This window comes from Chelonoidis abingdonii, chromosome 5 (assembly GCF_003597395.2).
Source record: "Chelonoidis abingdonii isolate Lonesome George chromosome 5, CheloAbing_2.0, whole genome shotgun sequence".
Classification (NCBI taxonomy): Eukaryota; Metazoa; Chordata; order Testudines; family Testudinidae; genus Chelonoidis; species Chelonoidis abingdonii.
In genome coordinates, this window is record NC_133773.1 from 60,402,482 (window position 1) to 60,425,908 (window position 23,427).

General features: G+C 39.0%; 1 protein-coding gene across 7 annotated transcripts in view; it reads right to left on the bottom strand.

The window, feature by feature from the left end:
* Positions 1-23,427, bottom strand: part of LRBA (LPS responsive beige-like anchor protein) — a 582,443-nt gene that overhangs the window by 446,105 nt on the left and 112,911 nt on the right. For all 7 annotated transcript variants that reach the window (XM_032793241.2, XM_075066317.1, XM_075066316.1 and 4 more), the window contains exons 23-30: positions 16,524-17,546; positions 15,336-15,511; positions 13,238-13,391; positions 12,667-12,847; positions 10,309-10,436; positions 8,439-8,546; positions 6,830-7,001; positions 5,617-6,064 (exon numbers count right to left, since the gene is read on the bottom strand). In XM_032793241.2, coding sequence (XP_032649132.1) covers positions 5,617-6,064; positions 6,830-7,001; positions 8,439-8,546; positions 10,309-10,436; positions 12,667-12,847; positions 13,238-13,391; positions 15,336-15,511; positions 16,524-17,546 — 2,390 coding nt within the window. The remainder of the gene's footprint in view (positions 1-5,616; positions 6,065-6,829; positions 7,002-8,438; positions 8,547-10,308; positions 10,437-12,666; positions 12,848-13,237; positions 13,392-15,335; positions 15,512-16,523; positions 17,547-23,427) is intronic.

Genomic DNA, 23,427 nt, shown 5'->3' on the forward strand with positions numbered 1-23,427 from the left:
CAGTAGATGTGGATATCATTTCAGAGCCAAAACTTACTTTTTAAAAGTTTTGCACTAAAAAAAGTTATCCTCAAGTGTTCGTGAAACTGCCAATTTTCCTCTTTCCACATTTTTAATGTGGAAATTACATGCTTTATCTAGTATTATTTACTATGTTAAAAATCAGTTTTTAAAACACTCTTGATTTATGAGCTAGTTACCTATGTGTCACGTTACAAATGAACAGATTTACCCTAGTTGTGAGATTGTGCACGTCACTACTAGGTTGACATGAGTAAAGCTTTCACTTATACATTATGCACTTCTGCCTACCTGACTACACAAAAGTAAGGAAATGAAAAGTTACACAACCTAGCAGTACACAAATGCTGACACAAGGGCTTATGTGCCGCTGCTGATGGATAAAATATGCTATATCAGCAGCTACATTTCAACCCTCCACTGGCTCCTGACCTCTTCCTCACACCAGCACCCCCCTCAATTAAGCATAAAAAAACCATAGGAAATCAATACCCCAGAAATGTCATTGTGAAGCAGTCAGCATCACTATGCACACAACACATCTGGCGCAAATTACAAAAGCAAGGAAATGAAGAAGTTGTGGCAACTAATTGTACACACCTTCTGCTCTTTCATTCAACAGCACCCAACTTGCCATCACCGCAACCTCAACATGATAGACCATACATCACAACCTTAACTCAGCCACCCTTTCTTTCTTCTGCACACACTCTATTACTGGAATATTCCCTCTCTCTCCCTCTGCCCACCCTAACACTTGTAGGTTTTAGTGCAGTAGTGAGTTGTATTAGGTCAGTCATTTAATGAAGGGGTCTGGGCAAAAAAATAGTTAAAGAAGGCTCATCTCTTTAAGGAGAGAGTGGGAGTTAAGGTTACAGAGTGTGGTAGTTGTGGAAATGTACAGGTGTGCGCTTGTGGGTGGAGGAGTAGAGGGTATGTCTTGTTAGGTGCCTTATCTCTCCATTGTCTTGCTTTTTTGGGTTTGTCTCAGACATGTGTGCATGTAACCACCGTAACTGCTTCACAGAAAAGTTTGTGGATTGATTTTCTAATTTTTTTTTTAAATACTTGATTGGATGTCAGAGTTGTACAAGATAGAGGGCACAGACCTGCAGGGGATAGAAGTACAGCAGCTGATGTAAAATATTTTATTTATCAGCAGTTGTGCACAAACCCTTCTCTGTCGGATAAAATTTAACAATACCATAGCTCCTAACTGAGAAGCTTGAAGGCGTCTGTTCCATCCCCAATATATCAATCAACCAAGCTTGCATGTGCCCAGCATCTTTCCAGATAACCAATCACGTTTGTTGGCAAAAGCTAAAAATGACCCTAAATCCAACATCACTCACTCACTCTCTCACACACCGCAGCACCAGCCCTCTACCAATTTTTGTGCCAATGGACCATTTTTTCAAGAGATATCAGTCAACAATGAAAAATAAGACTGCTCAGCAAAAAAAAAAAAAAAAAAATCAGCTAGAGCCCAAGTTTAAACACTTCCTATTAAAATGCAGACAGAAAAAAAAAATCCAGAAAATTCAAGAGCATAAAAACTAACACTGTGTGAAATGTCACGAGTTAGCCACTTGCTTTTAGAAAAAACAGGAGCATATGCCTTGTTTTAAGAGCATCTTAAAGTGCAATTATGAGTATTGAGCAGCTACCATTTTCATCTAAAATACCCTCTTATAGCTGTGAGTAAAACCTTCAAAATATGAACAATGTACCCACTTCAGAGATTTCTGCTGAGTTTACACAGAGCCTCAAACAATAGGTGCTAATTCAAATGACAATGATTATTTATGTCTGCTTTGTTATCTGTGTCACTGCATAAAGCATGTAGGAAAGGCGAGGAAACATATAATGAAGGCCTACAGCAAATGCTTTCCAAAGCCGATGTGAAGAGCCACAGAAGATGTAAATTGAGGTGTGTAAACCTTTAACACCACATGGCAGGGCACAGTTGGTTTTGTTTTCCTGAAGAGAAGGAAAGTTTGAGAAACACGGCTTTAATTGGTTATTCCCTCGCTTTTATCAGTTTGTGTGAGTTTGTAACCAAGGTATTAGGTTGGTTCTGTTTTGTTTTTATGGAAATAACTAACTAGTCAGCTCTGCCCACTGAGCTGTATGATAATATATTAGCATATAAGCAATTTGACATTAACTGAACTTACTGTCGAACAGATTTTTTTTGTTCAGTTTTATTTCTTACAGCTAATTATTAAATATTCAGATTATGGTATCATCCAAGAGCTCCAGTTATAATCAGGTGCTGATTCTGCTATGCAACCTACAAAAATAAGGTCCACATTCTGAAAAGTTTTCAAATTAAGAAAGAGACAGATTAAATTGCGTTATCACTTTCTTCCAGTCATGAACTAGTGGGCAGAAGTACCTCACCCTGAGCACATGATCCCAGTGACCCAAGAATTGCATTTATTTGCTCATTGGCTGCTAGGAGGAGTTCCAAGTGGCAATTTTTACCCATAATGGATCTGGTTCATCCCTATCTGAGACACTATTTCTCTCCTACGCTGTACTGCCACAACTGAGATAAGTAAAGGTAGGCAGCCCCTGGAAATCAAAGGAGCTTATTCCCCAAGAGCTCCCTTACAGGTAATTCAGTCTCCCTTACCTGATACCAATTTTCCTTCTGGGCATGCTGTAAAACCCATTTGCTACATAGAAAAAATGAATATAGTCATGGCAAGATAATTTTCTTTGAACTTTGTTTCAGTCAAATGTTGAAAATGTGGGCTAAAACTGTCAAAGAAAAGCCTCTCCTCGACACACTTTTATCCTATATTAGAAATCTTCACTTTCTTGATGCAGGGTGTATTCAACTGATTTGGCCAATTTATGATTTGGATAAGTAGACCAGAATCTGCAAGAACTGTCATATGCAGGGAAAAAGCCAAAGTTAAAGAAAGAATGGTTCAGCTTAACCACAACGAATTTAGCAGAAGAAATTTTCCACCCAGACAACATAACAGAAAAATGTAATGAAAACAAGAGGTTGGAGCATTAGAGTTTTACAATGTATCTCAAGATATCTATCAATTTGGTATTGTTTTTAGAGAAGGAAAGACTTCATCAAGACCCAGTAGATGTATCAATGGAATAGAACAGCACTTCAACTAGTGCAGCATGATGATCCTGGGGGTCATGAGGGGACATCTGGTGGGTTGCCTGGCAACAGCTGAGGGGGAAAAGGGAGCAAAATCCTGGACACATTAAGACTCACTGGAAACTAGGGCAGGAAAAGGAGCAACTTGCTCCCCTCTCCTGTTCTTATGTTACCCTTGCTATCACCTCCCCCAAATCTCAGCAATTTTGGCCCTCCTGTTGTCTTGCTACTAAAATGCACAGCTTCCAGAGACTGCTAAGTCAGTTCTATAGCCTTTTGAAACAGCACATCACTAAGTTAATTGGCACATATGAGATCCAGCAGCAATCAGTCCTCCGTTTCACACCAGCACTTCCCCCCTCCATAATATCCACAGCTCCCACCACCAAGCCAAGAATCACCATCCCTAGTACCATCTATTCCTCCAACAAAAGCCCCTCTGGCAACCAAATACCATGCAGTGTTCTTGCTGTGTCCTAAGTCCTCTAATTCTTTGCAGCCATAGAGAACCGGTGTCTCACAGGATTTGTGTTTTTTTTAAAACCATTTTACAAGTCACTGACCAAACAAGGCTGTGAACAGTAAAGTATGGAGAATAATAATCTTGAAGAGAAACGCAAGGGACTGCTGTACTTTCACTCCAAGGGAGTGAAAGTGTGGATGAAAGGTAAGGGTGTTACTCTGAGGGGGGGGATTTGCCCCACAGAATAAAAGATAGGCTGGCCAGCAATCATTAGGTGAGTAAGCATTGTATTTCCACCATTAATGAACACATTTTCTTTTAGTATAGAGCAGTGTTTCTCAATTTTTTTGATACCAGGGACCAGCTTGCTGTCTTCCTGAACTGTGTCAGAGATATCAGCTACCAGCGCTGATCCATGGACCCGTCATTGAGAAACACTGTTATAGAGTATAGACTGAACTTTCCAGCATTGTTTTGTTGGTGGTCCGTGCTCTTTCTGCAGACTCTACAGCAGTGAGCAGGCAGCAATCAGGCAAGAGTAAAAAGAGAAAGGGGAGAAGGAATAGGCCTAAGCCAATTTTTTGGCAATACTTTAAGCCTTTCCAACAGAAGCACAAAAACCCCCTTTAAAAATATTCCGTTTAAAATAACCTATCAGGACATTCTATTTAAAGTGTGAAAATTATATTTGCCAAGTCAAATTTTTGAAAACCTTTCAGTGTCTATAATGAAAATAATCAAATTTACCATCCTTGCTGGTTTATACAAATCATTACTTCTTAAATTATTGCAGGCATACCCCACTCAGATAATTTATTATTGCTATGTCAATGACAAACATGCGCAAGAGGCCTCCAATGTTTTGGAGTGTTTTAGGAATTCTATAATCTGACAAACATCAAATAAGTTAAGCAGCCCCAGTTTTTGCTAATAGCTGATTCTTTCAAATTCAGATGATTCAATATGTAATTTTAGTTCCAAGTGATTTTTGTTTTACACCTTTAGTCAACAAATCTAGCAAGTATTCCATCTTATTTTCATTTTTAATATCTACCAACACAATTTATATTCATACTACCTAATCGTATCTGGTTCTGCAATAATGGAGAATCCAAAGAATCTCAACCAGTGCTATTAGTGAAAGAAACTGACTATCCTTGTTAATAGCAGTTGTAACTCATGGGCCTGAAGACGACTTTCACCTGTCTGACACTTTTTGAAGTTATTTAATATGCTGTTAGTTATATTGTTCAACTTCCCTCATTATGTGTTTGCATAGGGTTTCCAAAGTCCAGAACTAAACCAATGTTTTGTAGGTCACACTCCAAGAGCTTCATGCTGTATACCTCATTTCGCTGCAGTTTTAACACGTCTCAGGTAATGGCAACGTCACAGCCACAGTCACACAAATAAAATAATAAAATACTTATAATACTAATAAATAATTAGGTCCAGATTTTTAAAAGGTATTTAGGTTGACTTTTGAAAATGAGACTTAGGCTATGTCCACACTTAAAAAGCTACAATGACTGTAGCAATTCAGCATAGATACTCACTATAGTGATGGGAAGGGTTCTCCCATAACTGTAATTAATCCACTCCCTAAGGCAGTAGATAGGTCAATGGAAGAATTTTGCCACTGACCTACCCCTGTCTACACCAGGGGGCAGGATAGCCTAGCTATGTGGCTCAGGCTGTGGATTTTTTACACCCCTGAGAGCTGCAGCTACGTCAATGTATGTTTTCAGTGTAGACCAGCTCTGAGACTCCTTAGTTAGACGTTCCAATGCTGAGTGGAGCAACACCTAAATACCTTTAAAAATCTGGGCCTTAATTTCATTGTATTACTACAGTGTGAGATTATGCAGGTTGTTCACCAGATACATAACTAGGAATGTGTCAAATTGCTATGCAGCGGAACTTTTCTGTACCCTACATTATCCATTTAAGCAAAGAATACAAAATGATGCTCTTTATACAAAATATAAAGAAAGTATATTACCTGTCAAAGGAACGGAATTGCACATGCTGCTCAGCAGCAGTATCACCAAGAGTTCCAAGGAAGGTTGGTGGCAGAAGGGTAGGATCCACTGTGGCACCATCTGCTGGAGTGCTAACCAAGCTTCTGAGAATGTCCTTTACGTTGACATTTTTTGCAGAAGGTACAGAAGATGCAGTCTTCTCAGTCAACTCATTTCCTGCCTCACTCCTGTTTTCCTGAGGTTTATTGACTTCTAAAGAAAGTGTGCATAATACTTCACTGATAGCATCTGGACCTGAACTGGCACTCTGAGGTCCTGCTTCAGCAACAGCATCTGAATTGTTTGCTTGACCAGAAGTTGATTTCTCTCCAATGCCCGAGTCTCTTCTTCGTACAGGTGCTGAACCTTCAGAATCTTCTGTTGATACTGGAGTTGAAGCACCAATAGTAGCAGATGGATTTTCTACATCTTGTTACCCCCGCCAAATAAAGAAGGAAAAAATATTTCAAGTTAATTGTTAACAGAACAACTTCAACCATATTACTTTTAAGATCTATCAATAGATAATAAAGACATTGCTAAAATATTCTATATATGCTTGAAGAATGTTGTATTTATCTTCAGGTTTGTTTCTAGTTTGTTCATAGGTTTACACTGAAAATTCATTTCACAGGAAAAAAAATCACATCTACAAGTTTCTGACAAGTCCTCGAAAACTGTCTACAAGAATAAAATTTAAGACAAAGAAAAGAAGTTGGAGTCAGACTCAATAGTAAAAGATGAAAAAAAATCAGACTAAATTGCTTTTTGGAAGAATAGAAAGAAAGAAACACACTACTACAATTTAAACAAAGAAAATGAGGCCTTGACTCTGTAAACACTTATACACATGCTTAACTTAAGTTAATGATCACTATTACTTATGTGCTTCAATGAGACTAATTGTGCACTAAACAGGACCACACACTATGGGTCCTGGTCCTTGACTATGGCACCTAGGCCCTACAGAGGTAACAACAACAACGAATAGACAGCATCAGCAATTTGCAAGCTAGGTTTTTCTCAGTGCTGTCAGATAAAACATAAATTAAATGGCACATTCAAAAGTTTGTAGCTTCAAAGTGGTTACAATACATATATTTTTGTACATCCATAAGCAGAATTCTACATAGTCCTATAAAGCATAATAAGTGACATGTGATGTATAACTATGTATCCACTTGTGTCACTAACCTGTAGATGTTGCCTCACTACTTCCATTCTCTGTTCCCTTGAATGACTGGCTAAGATGAGGTTGCCTCCGTTCATTCTGGGGCTCCAGTATGTCTCTGTATTTTGACACCATAAGGACTGAGATAAAATATACTACAGCCAAGGCCAAGAACTGAGCCTGTTTACTATCCTCCTGTGAAGAACAACATTTATTCTTCCATTACAATTTAAACAGTGGGATATTCCCTTCATATGGTAGCCCATGGTCTACCACAAATAGAAATGAGTAAACAAAGGTTATACTGAAACGTTATGGACGAAATTGACTTACAAGAATGTATACCTACAAATCACTGTTGCAGAATCAATCCATTAATCAATCATGCTTATACTGAGGATATAAACCATCTCAAAGAATCTATTGCTCTAGTTTAGGTTTCCTAAATTTTGACAAAGTTGCATCTTAGTTTAGATAATAAAATATCAAGTAACATGTGGCACTGGAAGAACGTTTTCTAGTCACTATTCACCCAGTCTATAAAATTGGGGGAGATACAATTGTGACCAAATCCCTTTGGTTTTTTTTCTATGAATGTTTAAGCCTCAGCTTGACTAGATCTAATATTGCATAAATGCTCAAGCTGATCATATCAAATTATACTATACCAAGTATATATTATACATGCACACACAGTACTTTCTCATACTTACAAACCTATTAATGTTTGCTATGTTGATCCCAGGGTATCAGACATATAAGGTGAGTGAGGTTATCTTTTACTGGACCAACTTGCTGGTGGAAGAGACAAGCTTTCAAGCTACATAGAGCTCTTCTGCAATTCCAGACGTTCCGCCAACAGAAGTTGGCCCAGAAAAAGATATTACCTTACCCATCTTGTCTCAAAGATATTAATACCACTTACTGTAAATGGCAGCCAAGTTGTGTTTATTTAGCAAAGGAGGAAAATGTTTATGAATTATTTCCAAGTTTTGGAACTTAATACAGTAGGCCAAATATCCCAGTTTAACTCCACAAGTGGAGCTCCAGCAGAAATGAACACGGCTTTCTAATTTAAAGCCCTATTGTCATAACAGAAATATAGATTCGATTGTGCCCAATTTTAAAAAGAAACAAGACTCGTTTTTATTTTTAGTTTCCAGTAACACTTTACAAGAAATGCATGTGTTTTAATGTATTTGCTTGTATTTAATAATTTCTATAAATATGCACCTAGAAGGGAGTGTGTGCACGCACAGGTACACATAGCATGTGTGTGTATGTGTCTACACACACACACACACACACCCCTACACACTAATGTAAATGAATACAACATTTATAAGGAAAGCAGAATTCCAGAGATTCATACTCCTGAAGATTTCAGTAAGTTCATGCCCCACGGGGACAGAGATTGTACCACACACACATCTGCACATGCCCCTTCATCTGACCTCAAAACCTTGTTCTGTAATTCTCCCAGACAAGCCACAGAGTTTCATGAGTCATTTATGACCCCATTAGATAACAGAACAATAGGCAGCTGCCTAGCACATAGCAGCAGTGTAGCATTCAGAAAAATACAAAGAAAAACTTAAAAATAAAACAACTATAAGGTTTTTCATAACTCACTATATCTCTGAACACTACTGCTCGAAGCCGGTTAATATCCATATCCTGCAGAAGTCTGTCAAGGTCTCGTATTGGAGAAATTCCGCCAGTCACAATGTCAACTGGACTCTATTCAAGAGAAACCAATTCTGTCACTTGTTTATAAAAGTACCACCCCAGGAAACACTAACTGTATGATATTGAGTACTACAATACCAGTTTCATAGTTTTTATTTTAAAGAAACAAAACAAACGTAAGAATAACATACAAATTAGAGAAACGTAACCTAGATGGAGCTACTATAAGGTAGATGCAAAACTGGTTGGAAAACCGTTCCTGGAGAGTAGTTATAAGTGGTTCACAGCCATGCTGGAAGGGCATAACAAGTAGGGTCCCGCATGGTCTGGGCCTGGATCTGTTCAATATCTTCATCAGTGATTTAGATAATGGTATAGAGAGTACACTTATAAAGTTTGTGGGCGATACCAAGCTGGGAGAGGTTGCAAGTGCTTTGGGGGATAGGATAAATTTCAAAATGATATGGATAAACTGGAGAAATGGTCTGAACTAAATAGATGAAATTTAATAAGAACAAATGCAAAGTACTCTGTTTAGGAAGGAACAATCAGTTGCACACATACAAAATGGGAAATGACTGCCTAGGAAGGAGTACTGCAGAATGGAATCTGGGGGTCATAGTGGATGACAAGCTAAATATGAGTCAACAGTGTAACACTGTTGAAAAAAAAAACAATCATCCTTCTGGGATGTATAAGCAGAAGTGTTGTAAGCAAGGCACGAGAAGTAATTCTTCTGCTCTACTCCACACTCATTAGGCCTCAACTGGAGTATTGTGTCCAGTTCTGGGCACCACATTTCAGGAAAGATGTGGACAAATTGGAGGAAGTCCAGAGAAGAGCAACAAAAATGATTAAAGGTCTAGAAAACATGAACTATGAGGGAAGATTGAAAAAATTGGATTTGTTTAGTCTGGAAAAGAGAAGACTGAGAGGGGATATCATAATAATTTGAGTCCATAAAAGATTGTTACAAGGAGGAGAGAGAAGAATTATTGTTCTGAACCTCTGAGGATAGGACAAGCAGCAATGGGCTTAAATTGCAGCAAGGGAGGTTTAGGATGAACAGTAGAAAAAACTTCCTAACTGTCAGGGTGGTTAAGCACTGGAATAAATTGCTTAGGGAGGTTGTGGAGTCTCCATCATTGGAGATTTTTAAGAGCAGGTTAGACAAACACCTGTCAGGAATCGTCTAGATAATACTTAGCCCTGCCATGAGCGTAGGGAACTGGACTAGATGACCTCTTGAGGTTCCGTCCTGTCCTATGATTCTATAAATATGATTCTCCTGAAGGCTATTCATAAACACATGTCAAACTTATGGTACATAGGGCACAGTGATCAATACAGATCCCATATTAAAAGAAATAGATATAGGGGAACCTGAGAAAATAAGACTGATTCAGATTTTTTTCAATTGGGGAAGAATCCAATGTTTATACACCTCTACCTCGATATAATGCTGTCCTCGGGAGCCAAAAAAAATCTTAGCCCGTTATGGGTGAAACCACGTTATATTGAACTTGCTTTGATCCGCCGGAGCATGCAGCCCCGCCCCACCAGAGCACTGCTTTACCACGTTATATATGAATTCGTGTTTTATAGGGTCGTGTTATAACAGGGTAGAGGTGTATATTTAAATGTTATATTTACAGTTTGGAACAACTACGTTAAGATTTAATATTCACATTAGTTGATCCTACATTTCTTTTCTGCTACATGTTAATGGAACAAAAAACATAGGGACTTAGCCATTGATACACATTAATTGCAGTATTAATGTTTGCCTTATTGAACGGTGTCATATACTTGCCTTTGCTGCAGACTTCCCTGTTCCTATCAGGCTCTGCATTGTTTTCTGACTCCTTACAGTTTCTCCAATAGGTTTCATTTGTGCATGCTGCTGGCACTCCAAACAATTTCTTACTGCCACTGCACACACTTAAAGGAAAGAATATGTTACGTGCTAAAATGGGAAACAATAATCGTATATTATTGGTGCATCACTGCAAGGAATACACCAAAGAATCCTGTGGCACTTTATAGACTAACCGACGTTTTGGAGCATGAGCTTTTGTGGGTGACATCCAACGAAATGGGTATTCACCCACGAAAGCTCATGCTCCAAAACGTCGGTTAGTCTATAAGGTGCCACAGGATTCTTTGCTGCTTTTACAGATCCAGACTAACACAGCTACCCCTCTGATACTTGCCAGGAATACAACATGCTTGAGTTTACATTAAAAATTAAAAGAATAAGTAAACAAATGAGAAAAATATTTTCTACATTTTAAGTTGCCCAAAAACAAGGCTTAAGAGATATTTAAATCAGAGTAATTAGTTATTAGAATTCATATTTCACATATAAATATTTATACATCCAAGAGGATTTGTTAGCATTGCTGAGTCCTCACATTCTGATTTTCTCTATGAAACATTTTCATTAGCACAACTGGATACATAAATGAGCTAAATTTCCTTTGCATACTGACACTGAAGAAAAATTAAAATGATACATTAGTGTGACATACAAAAGGACAAACTAATATTTACTACTTTGTTGCTCAGTTGCTCTCAGACTAAGCCTATTCCTTCTCTAGTCTTTTTTTAACTGATTTTTTTGTTTTATCCTCTCACTATTTTCAAAAAAGGAAATATACAGATCTAATAATTTACTTCTCTGTTTCCCCTGCTGCACTTGTCTCATGAGTCAATTGTTTGGAAAGAGAGAAGCTGACAGTCATGAACTATGGCATGGACCGTCAGGCCTAGTAGTTGAGGCAGTGGCAGTCATCATGCTTAGCAGTTGGAGTAGGAGTCAGAAACCTGCAGTAAAGCCAAGGGTCAGGGCCAGAGTCAGGAAGCAGGCAAAGGACGAAGGCTGGAGAAGGACAGAAACAAGGCAGGAAAGAAGGCAGACACAGGAGTGATCATTGCTGAGGGCATAAACCTTGAGCAGCCACTGACCCTGTACTGCTGCTGGGCTTAAGCGCAGGTCTGGTGATGCCTCTCAGCGGCAAGCAAGGCACCTGGCTGATCAGGATATTCAGACTGTGTCTGTTCAATTCAACTCTACACAAATGTTGTATAATTAGAGTCCTGAAAATCTGCAGATATCCGCTTTATATCCACGAACCATGATTGCAGATCATAGATTGGATGCGGATGCAAATTTTGTATCTGCACAGGACTCTATGTATAGTACTGGATGCACCAGGGCTAGTATACAATGATGCAAGAGTTTGAATCACACTCATTTTAAATTTGCATTTCTCGTTATTTCAGTCTACACCACGGATAGGCAACCTTTGGCACATGGCTCACCAGGGAAAGCCCCTGATGGGCCAAGATGGTTTGTTTACCTGCCACATCTCCAGGTTCGACCGATCACGGCTCCCACTGGCCGTGGGTCGCTGCTCCAGGCCAATGGGAGCTGTGGGAAGTGGTGCAGGCCGAGGGATGTGCTGGCCGCCACTTACCGCCGCCCTCATTGGCCTGGAGCAGTGAACCGCAGCCAGTGGAAGCCGCGATTGGCCCCAACTGCGGACATGGCAGGTAAACAAACCAGCTCAGCCCACCAGGGGGCTTACCCTGGCAAGCCACATGCCAAAGGTTGCCCATCTCTGGACTACACCATCTCCCAAATCACTTTTAACAAAATGTTAAACCTCCTTAAAGCTTCCTTCCTCTCAGAGTTTTATCTAAAGATCAATTTTCATTATATATGCTAAAGATGACATTTTCCTGAAACCTGGTATTTTTAATCCCAGTTATTTGGGGTGCATTTTCAATACACAGAAGTCTTTATAGACAAAATGAAAATATGCACCAAATATGGATTTCAGCTCACTGTGCCTGCCAATACTTAATCATGTTCATAGCAATTTTACTTAAATACAAAATAATAAAGGCTTGTATGTATTATTTGAGTAGGAAGGAGAAGTCTATTGTGGGGCAAACTGCAAGTAAATAAACACAACATATGAAAAAGTCACTGAAAGGTTAGAAAACTTCAGATCTAATAGCCAAAAAGTGAAACATATTTGGTTAAGTAAAGTATAACAAACATCTAAAACTATTCTCCTTAAATATACAAAAACAAAGGTAAATGGCAGTTAACATTATTTTGAAGAAATCCATTTTTCTTCATTAAGCACTTTTACTTGCTTACCCAGTCGAAGGCATTGTCTCAGAATTCCTCCAGATGACATATTTTTCTCAGACTCAATTTCAGTGAAGCCAAGAGAGCTTGCAAAAATTAACACATCCACAAGGCTGATTAATCTCTGAAGAAATGTTACCGAAGCTTCTATTGAAAGTCCTTGAGTTGGCTCTATATTTTCAAATTCATGCTATGAGAGGAAAAAATTGACAACATGTATTTCTATATAAAAGATCATTCTTATAACTAAAAATTCCATGAAGAAAATAGGTTTGTAAAAAGTCCATTATTGCTCATTGCCAAAGTAATTAGACATAATTCAAGCTTAAGAATTTAACTGGAAGAATGCAGACAGAATAATCACATCATATTCCAGGCTACACTGGGGCCCAAGCCCTCTAGATGGCTCTTCCTCCTCTTCACGTAATGACAGCAGGAGCCTAAATTCCTCCTAAGGGAACAGCCCATATAGATCCATGCTCTCTCAAGTGGACAGATATTCCTATTAATGTACTATATGAAGAAAGGCCTGCCCATGCCCACAAGTAATCACTTATGCAACAGAAAATGAATTTCTTACTGTAGCAGATGTAGCAGCAGAAAGCAATGGCAATATACCACCGCAAGCCATTATCATGTTGTCCATAACTTGAGAGATGAGGTGAATTGTGTTGTGTACAAAGATGACATTGTCACTGCTGTTCACAAAGTCCATCACAGTCTTTGTAGAATGGCTGTCCAAAAAAAGTAAGATGTCGGGGGGGGGGGGGGGGGAAACATTCAGAATAGAAGTCTATTTTATTGTGTTTTTAGCAAGTTTATTAAGTTCCTTCAAAAGCAAATATGCTGATATCAACCAGAGATAGCTGTGATGCAGCCAAAAACATGTAAGCATCCTCACAAGGCTCAATCCACGGAACCTAAATCTTGGCCTGAAATCGCCCTTCCTTCACATTTCTAATCCTCTCCAGAGCATAACCAAGTAACTGGGTCCAAGCGTGTTTTGAATAGTCATGTGGATAATTATTCATATAGATTAGTCTGTGATCATGTGGTACAGCAAAAAGCACTGTATAAATCAATAAAATACAGTTTCTCTGGGGATATTAACTAGATTTTAACTTAAGGCTTTAGAAGAACAAAGTTAATATTAACCAAGTCCACCACATTACAATTTTAAAGCAAAGAAATTAATATAATACCACAAAAACCTAAATGCTGTTAAAACACAAAACAGATTTTCAACACAGTCCTAAATTATCCACAGTATCTTGAGTAAACCTGGTGCTGTACTAAACACATACACCTCTACCCAATATAACGTGACCCGATATAAGTTGGGTTCACATACAAGGCGGTACAGCAGTGGCGGAAGCAGAGCAGCCTGGCCCCAGCCCGCTCCACTCCGCCAGCTCCCAGCCACAGCACTCTGCTTCCTGCCACAGGTGAGTATGGGGGAGCGTCCTTTCCCCAACCTCCTTGTACTTGCTGTGGCGGGAAGTGGAGCGCCGTGACTGGGAGGTGGCAGAGTGCAGTGGGCTGGGGCCACGTCACTCCGCTTCCCACTTCAGGTGAGTGCGGAGGGTGTCCTTTCCCCAACCTCCCTGCACTCACCGGCGGTGGGAAGCGGAGCGCCGCAGCTGGGAGGTGGCAGAGTGGAGTGGGCTGTGGCCGGGCTGCTCCACTGCCCACCCCTGCTGGTGAGTGCCTGTCAGGGGGCGGCAGGGCGGGTGGATAGGGGTCAGAGCAGTCAGGGGACAGGCGGCCTGGGTAGGGGGTGGGGTTCTGGGAGTGATTAGGGACAAGTGTCTCTGGAGGGGGCAGTCAGGGAACAAGGAACGGGGGGGGGCAAAGCAAGTTTGATAGAGGTGTACTTTAGTCATGTCTTAAAACTTCAGTTCTAAAGGCAAACAAAAGTTTCATCTAAATCTCAAGGTAAATTTTATACACCTGTAAATTGTTTTTGTTTTTTTTTCTTTTTTTAAATAGTTCCTTCGTATCTTCTTATCAGGCAAGCATAGCTACGTGGTAGTGAGAATCAATTTTTACCTTCACTATCTCATACTGATAAAAAATAGCACTATAAACACACGCAAATACCAGAGGCACAACTAGCTCCAATTTTTCCTTCATTGCTATAACTGATTGATATTTTCCAGAGTTTGGTTACAATATTTTGTTTTTAATACACGTAGGACAACAATTTCTCCAGCTCCATAGAAACATACATAGCAGCACCTGTTTGCTTATGTCAAAGTAATTTAATTTTAGGGGAAGTTTCTTTAAAGAAATAATATATTCCTGGCTTTCACATTGTGAATGCTCTTAAGATGATGCATATTGCTATATGCCTATTCAGAGAGTGGGACCATGGTTCCATTGAAGTAAATAGCAAAACTCCCATTGACTTTAATGGGGCCAACATTTAATCCAGAATGTGTATGTAACCCTTCAACCAATACACACATCTTTAAACATTCCTGAAGACTGGTAGTCAATAATTCTGAGAAGACCTTGAAATGGACCCCAAAATAACTAATTCATACATTAATAATAGCTTTGAAATATATAAAGAAATATAAACAATTTAAGCAGTGGCATTAGGTTTCAATAACATCTTAGATTTCTGTTACAGTGCAATGCTAGCAAATATGGTTTCCTACAAAGCACAGACTTACCTTCTCCACATTTGTATATCTGTTTCTATTGAAAAGAGTAAATCTGTGAGCAAACGTTGATGCATCTGGGACCAGTTAAATTCAGGAATACGAAACATAGTCGACCTGGAATCTCTTTTCTGCCCATCAGAAGCAGCAGCCAAGTCTTGTCCTGATGAATCTTCCTGCCTTGATATCTGTTTGCATAAAATATAGACAGGATCCAAAGTAACAAAAATTCAGTTTCAGCACTGTTTACTGGAAAAGTTTCACTTTGGATTTAATAGGACTGTAAGCTCAGACATTATATAAAATTACAAATGCACATAAATCTAAGAATTAAACCAATACAATTGCAGGGCCACTAGTGATGGATTATACCAAACGTACAAACTACGATACAACTGCACCACCATCTCTGCCAGTCTAGACAAAAATAAGCAGCAACTAGACCTTACCACATGGGGAGCATACGTTGCTGCTGACAGTGATCTTCCTCCTTTGAGGAAGAATGTTGTAGGATGAAGGGCATCGGTTGGCAGGTGTCTCTGCAGGAGGGAAGTACTCAGCTACATCAATGTTTAACCATGATCAGTATCACGGAACTGGAAGCAGAAGTCTGAAGGAGCATTGCAGTAAGCATTGCAGTAAGGGCAAAAACGTAAGCCCAATTCTGAGTTAAAATTTACTAAAAACATACCCTTACGTTGATACTTTAAAGTGATAATGAATGAGTTCTCAACTGATGTACATTAGCAGCAGTTAGCTAAAAAATAGCTTCTACAACTTTCATTAGACTCTGAAGGGAATTCAGGCCAGCTCTTTTCTGACTGATAGATTGTAACTACAAGAGATCTCTGAGGATTCAGAGAGATAGAAGGCTTAAGGGGATGGAGGAAATAAGAAGGAAGTTCAGTTGAAAAATAGAGGGAATTCAAGCTGAAACCTCAGAATCCACAATGCTACTTTTTATTCTTCAATTTAAAGACTACAGATGACACAAATCTATTAACGTTTTAGCTATTTGATTCCTGGGGTCAGCAAAGTGCTTCTTCAGGAGCAAAAATCCTATGAACTGTACAGAATTTCACTAATTTCTCAAACTGTACTGTTGAAAAAGAGTTTTGTTTTTCTTATAAATATCAAACTGATCAGTCTATTTTTTTAGGTACAGTTTTAATTTGGCATAGGGAGGTATATAAAAGTTACCTCAGGTAGGGGTCTAAGAGGCTGAATTGCTTCCTGGCTTGTGCTGGGTTTTAGTTCCAGTCTCTGTGTGTCTGATGCAACACTGGAAACATCAAGCTTGGCAATTTTTCTCTCTGAAGTATGTGTGTTTGCATCTTCTCCAGTTGCTTTGGTTTCACTGCGATCAGTTTTTAATTCCTCTAACTTCTCACTCACTTCTGAATTTAGTTGACTTGTCTCCACTTGGACTTCAGCGGTCACTGTTTCTGATAAGGAAGCCAATTCTTCTCTTGTCTCATTCAAGATTTCAGCACTTTTGGATTCTAAAAGTATTGACTCAGGTTCCTCCTCAACAACAGTTTCCTCTCTTGTTGCTATTGTTATTTCGCTTTCACTTTCAGGTGAGCTAGTCTCTTCACTGGGTTTTAGTACCAACTCTTCTGAAGGTAAAGGCAGACTGCTTTCCTCTTTTAAATCAACAAAATCATCTTCCACCTCTGGTGTAAATTCCTCCAGCATTTCTGGGCTTTCAGGTGTCTCCCCTTCTAAAACAGTTTGTGCAGTTAGAGAAGCCCCATCAATAGCTGCTGTTTCTTCCACAAGTTCGTTAGCTTTACTCAGAGAATCTGCATTTGCTTCGGCAATTCCAGAAGTGATTTCTGAATCCCCTGGTTTTACTGCTTTTGTCGGTGAAGGAAATTCTAAGCAAGCTGCTCTGTTTAAGTCAGGTGATCTCTGAGCATGTTCTCCCTCAGATTTCTTCCCTTCATTAGATGGTGAATGACTTTGTAGCTCACATTCAGATGAGGCTTTTATCTCATTTTTCTGAGCACTGTGCTCCACACTATCAGCCCCAACATATGCAGAAGCAGCAGCTTCTTTCACCTCCACATACTGTTGCCTCCTTGAGAATTCAGCTTCTCTGTTAACTCCTGAGATGGTTCTAACAGGAGTGGAAGGAACTGTTCCACTTCCTTCACCGCCTTTCCTTTGGTAATCTTGATACATTTGGGAAAGGCTCTCTTTATGCATTTCAAACGTTACCTAAAAACAAAGGATTATCAAGAATATTAGAAATCAAAATTAGAAGACAGATTCTTCTACAAAAGTACATTCACAGGCAACTGAACAACAGTAGTATCCAAACTGCAAGGTTGCAATTCAACCTTAACTGTGCTGCTGCTACCACCCTACCATAATGTACAAGTTAAAAAAGCAGCTCTTTAAGGACTCTTGGATGCTTGTTGAAAAATTTAATCCCTAGTACTTAACATCCTCCTTAGTTACTAATAGACTAGAAAAAGTACTTCATCGTCCTTATATGATACGACATAATCTTATTTCTTTGCAAATACAGACCAGAAATATTTATTGAACACTTCTTTCTTTTCTCCAGCATTAACAATTTTACCATCTCCATATAGTATACCATTGGGCCTATACCACTGCTAGGATTTAACTCTTTCTTAAACTCTTTCTTATTGTCTCTCTCTCTTATGGATTTTTTACCTCACGTCTTTAGCCTCTCCATCACTTTTCAACACTTATTAATATCTAATTTCCATTACCAATTCCTATTTTAAGAGTTTAATTCTGCTGTAAAACTTCATTTCAGGTTAAAACTTGGATCTAGTGTCCTCCCAGGAAAATCCACAACTTGCTAAAAAAAATAAATTAAATAATCCTAAAATGAAAGAACATCTAAAAAATTCATGACGGTAATTTAAGATGTTCTTTCATATCTCTGACTCCAAAATGGTACACAGATATTGTGGGAGGTTGTGGTTTGAGGAAATAATTTGTAATACAAAATCGGCTCCTTAAGTTTAAATAAAGACTTTTTAGATGAAAGTGAGTGAGGGTGGGGGAGAGCAAGTGATGGAGGGAGGGGGACTGGAATGAGCAGAGGGGTGGGGCCTCGGGAGGGAGCATGACAGGGCCTTGCAGAAGTGGGCAGGACAAAAGTGTTTGGGTTTGTGTGATTAGACAGTTGGCAACTTTATTAATACACGTGTTGTATACTGGTGTCAGGTGTTAATTTTTATGTGTTTGATGCACATCGGTTACAAAATCAGTAAGAATAAGCTTAAGTGCATTTCTTCACCTATTTAAGATTGTTGTGAAATAGGGACACTACAAGTACTGAGCTGTATGACTTACAGAGGCATTGCATAGCAGATGCATGTTATTCGTTACCTCATTAAGGGTGATATTTTAAATATATGCTCTATAGTAAAAATAATGCAGTACAGTTTAGCAGTTGTGGTTTTCTTATCCAAAACAGCAGAGACACAGTGGTTTTGGAAGCCAATATAAAGTGATTTGCTGATATATTTTGGAAATTAAACTAATGAAATTGCTTTCCAGATTTTTATTATGTGCTGCAAAAAGTGGGGGAAGGAAGGTCAATACAGACAATTGCCATCTTTAGATGCTGGTCATGTAATCCTATGGGAAAATAAATCCAGATATTATATGGTGACATACACAGACCCAAGACACAGAAAAATGCAAGGTGAGTGATATTGTTAAAGCAAGCTAAAAAGCATACACATACAGTAACAGGGAGGGTAAAGAAGGCTTTTAAAAATAAATTGATGCAATTTAAGCAGCCTTGTTTCTATCATAAAAATCTCAAATCAAGATTAAATTTTTTAAATAAATTTCGTAGATTCTAGGACTGGAAGGGACCTCGAGAGGTCATCGAGTCCAGTCCCCTGCCCTCATGGCAGGATCAAATACTGTCTAGACCATCCCAGATAGACATTTATCTAACCTACTCTTAAATATCTCCAGTGATGGAGATTCCACAACCTCCCTAGGCAATTTATTCCAGTGTTTAACTACACTACAACCTAGAGGCAATTATTCCAGTGTTTAACACTACCTGAGATCAATTACTCGTAACTTTTTCCCTCCATGTCCAACCTAAAATCTTTCCCCTCTGCTTGCAGTTTAAGCCCATTGCTTCTTGTTCTTAGACCGATAGAAGGCTAACGTGAAACGAGAAGTGTTCTCCTCTCTCCTGTGCACAGACTAACCTTTTAGAATAATCGCCTGTTTGAAACACATGCTTATCCCTTCCCTCTCATCTTCTCTTTCCAAACTAAATAAACCATTCTTTCCAGCCTTCCTTCGTAGGCGTTTCTGCCAAGACCTTTAATCATTACTTGTCGCTCTTAAACTCTGGACATCGCTCTAGGCAATATCACACCATTTCTATCCTTGATATGAAGTGCCCAAGACCCGAATACACATGACCAAGTTGAGGCACTTAAACCAGCACAGAGTAAGTGGATCAGAAATAGACTTACGCGTGTATTGCTCATAACAACAACAGCCATTTCATACGCTCTGTTATGTAATTAGTGCATCCCAGAATCATGTTTGCTTTTTGTGGCAGACAACAATCAACACTGTGACTCAATATTTTACGCTTGTGTCCACTAATATTTCTCTTAGATCTTCTTTTTTTCTGCGTATGCCTGACTAGATAGTCTCTTCCCATTGTTTATGTTGAAACTGATTTGTTCCCTTCTTAATGTGGAGCACTTGTGCATTTGTCTTTGTTTCACTCATCCTGTTTTACCTCAGACCATCTCAATTGTCCAAGATCATTTTGGAATTATGTTGCAACCCTAAGCATAACTTTCTGTCCAATATCTAAAGTCATTGGAACAGCACCGATTCAAAGCCAGACTCAGCAGAACCCCACTGTGTTATTCTGTGAACTCTTCGCACACGCAGAGTATTGGTAACCGTAATTAAGCAACTACTATCTGGAGGTAGTGGTCGTTATCTCAGCCAGTTTATCTCACCCACCTATGAGTCTCCCCATCTAAGTTGTAGTTTGCCTATTATTATAAGAAATATCATTAGCCAACCGTAGACTACTTACTTTTCTGTCTGGATACTGCACCGGCGAGTAAAAAAAAAAGAAAAAAAAACAAAAGATGCTGGTCCTGTTGGATATGGCACTGAGAGCATCGTTGTTGTGAACGTATGAATAGTCCACTCCTCACCACAACTCCTTACCACTAAGGGTGCAGTACCCCCTCCCCTAGCCCAACGTACCTGTAGCCTCATACTTCCCACCACACACGAATGCCTTACTAAAGCTAGAGTCACGCAACGAATCGCATCCACATTCTCGCCTTCATCCAACAACGGACTTGTATACCTACTTGCTCAAAGAAACGATGAACTTTGTATCTGACACGCGGCTGAATTTTTTCTACAAATTCATCTGGCGATTCCCCTTATTCACCTTACCACCTCCAAGTTTGGCAGATGATTTCCTTAATTAACTTGCTCCATTATCTTCCCTGGCCAGAGTGTTAAACAACCTGGTCTGTAAGTTCTGGGTTGGTTTTCATTTCCCTTTTTATAGATGGCACTTATTGGCCCTTCCAGTCATTTTTTTTTCTGGAATATCTCCTGTCTCCATAGATTTTCCAAAGCTGATAGCTAACTTTAGATACCTCCTCTAAGTTGAGCTCCTTGAATATTCAGGTATGCATTTCATCAGGCTACCGCTGGTGACTTCAGGCATCTAACTTCAAGTCATTTTTAACTTGTTCCTTTTATCTTATTTTTCTAAATCCTACCTCCATTGCCATATTCGATACTTATAGGTTCGGCATTCCTCAGACTTCTTGAGGTGGAAGGATACCGAAAAAGAAGTCAATTAAGCAATCTCTGCCATTTCCTGAGTTTACTTTGTAGAGTTTCTCCCCTCCCTCGATATATTAGCAGAGGGCCTACACGGTCTTAGGGCTCCTCTGAGCTTCTAATCTATTGATAAATGTCGCTGTGTTTACTACTTTATTACTTAGCACTAGTTTGAGCGCATTGGGCGCATCTGCCTTTCAAAATTGTCCTGCTCTTGGTTTTGCCCTAATATCAGACCTTTCACCATTTTTGTCCAATCTGGTTTCTCTCATTGTTTCCAGTTTAGTATGACTTCCTTCTTATCTTCTAAGATCATGCAAGATCCGTGGTAAAGCAAGGTGCTTCTGCACATTTTCTATCTTTCTGACCCAGACGGAATAGCTTGTCTTTTGGGCCCATAATAAGTTCCCGTTGAAGACTGCTCATCCTCAGATGGGGTTTTCCCCTCCAAGTTTTCGCATATTCCCACTGGGACCTTACTAATCTAGCTTCGTGCGCTGAGCCAAAATGCGCCGTCCTGAAATGTCCCTTTGAAAAACTGCCAACTCTCCTCAGTTGTTTTTCCCCTCAGTCTTGATTCCCATGGGACCTTACCTATCAGCTCTCTGAGCTTACCAAAATCCGCCTTCCTGAAATCCATTGTCTCTATTTTGCTGTACTCCCTTCTACCCTTCCTTAGAATTGTGAACACTACGATTTCATGATCACTTTCACCCAAGCTGCCTTCTACTTTCAAATTTTCAACAAGTTCCTCCCTATTCGTTAAAATTGAGTCTAGAACAGCATCCCCCCAGTAGCTTTTTCAACCTTCTGAAATAAAAAGTTGTCTGCAATGCAGTCCAAGAACTTATCGGATGGTCTGTGCCCCGCTGTGTTATTTTCCCCAACATATATCTGGATAGTTGAAGTCCCCCATCACCACCAAATTTTGGGCTTTAGATGATGTTGTTACTTGTTTAAAAAAAGCCTCATCCACCTGGTTAGGTGCAAATTTAAGTAACAAAAACACAAATTTAAGCAAGCTTACTATAATGTGGGACTTTACAAAGCAGTATTTCAAATTAACAGTTTTCTTTGTATATAAAAAAAAATATAAAATGCTACTGTGCAAAGACCAACATTGTAGCAAGCCTACCTAAATTTGTGGTTTTGTGACTTTAATTTGCAAATTAGCTTAATTAAATGGACTCTATATATGGCACAATCCTGTTAAACGTGAAAGGCAAGAACAACTTTTTTCTAAACAAATATTCCATGACACTGAATTTATGAAACGCCTCTCACAAAGCAGACAGAGTGTTTTAAAACATAACATTAAAAAGCCAGGGTTATGATTAATGAAGGCAACAATTAACAAAATGTATACTTGATTAGAAGTCGCCAGATTCTTTTTTAAATATGAATAGCACAGAGCTAACTTAACTTTAAAATATAAATACTAGCTCATGTAAATTTGTAACAACATGAAAGCTAAATGACAGCTGAAAAACTTAAATTCACCTATCTTCAGTCATTTTTAAATTTTTCTTAAAGCATCTGCAACTGTAAAGCTGATAATTCACAATTAATTACCAGAAATTGTTCTAAATTAGCGAGCTAAAAGGCCAGTCATTAATCTTCACAATCATTTGATGGTTAATCCATAGCCATTTGGAAACCACATCTATGCACTACTAGTTAAAGACACTTGTAAGCTAATAACAACAACATTCTCCTCTGCCATTAATTGTAACTTAATTTGACATTCAGCATTCACTGATTGCCAGACAAGAAGATTAGCATGCAGTATGCAAAAAGGTTAAGATGACTAACATTTGTATTAAAACTAACATGCAAGAGGCATTTTAGCTGTGTGTTAAGATTTAGTCTAGGTTCCACGCTCCCTCATCCACCCCACTGCCCCCACACAGACACGCACACTAGATTATTATTTATTTATATATTATATATATATTATATATATGGAGGTGGCATGGGTAACTGGTTGGCCAGCCAGTCAGCAACAATACTGCTGTCCATAGCAAGGTTTATTGTAAACTAGTTCCTATGCTGCTAAGCTCATCAATAAACTGTTCATAATTCTAGTATATGTTACTATTTTTACTCAGAGCTTTATTGACCTGTTTTTCCTCCCTCCTAGGAGCAATGCTAACAGCTGAGGCCTGGAAACTCTCCACTCCAAGCAAGAAACAAATCAACTTTGACTGGAGGCACCAATACCTGCCAATACCAATCCCACTTCATGAATCTGTCA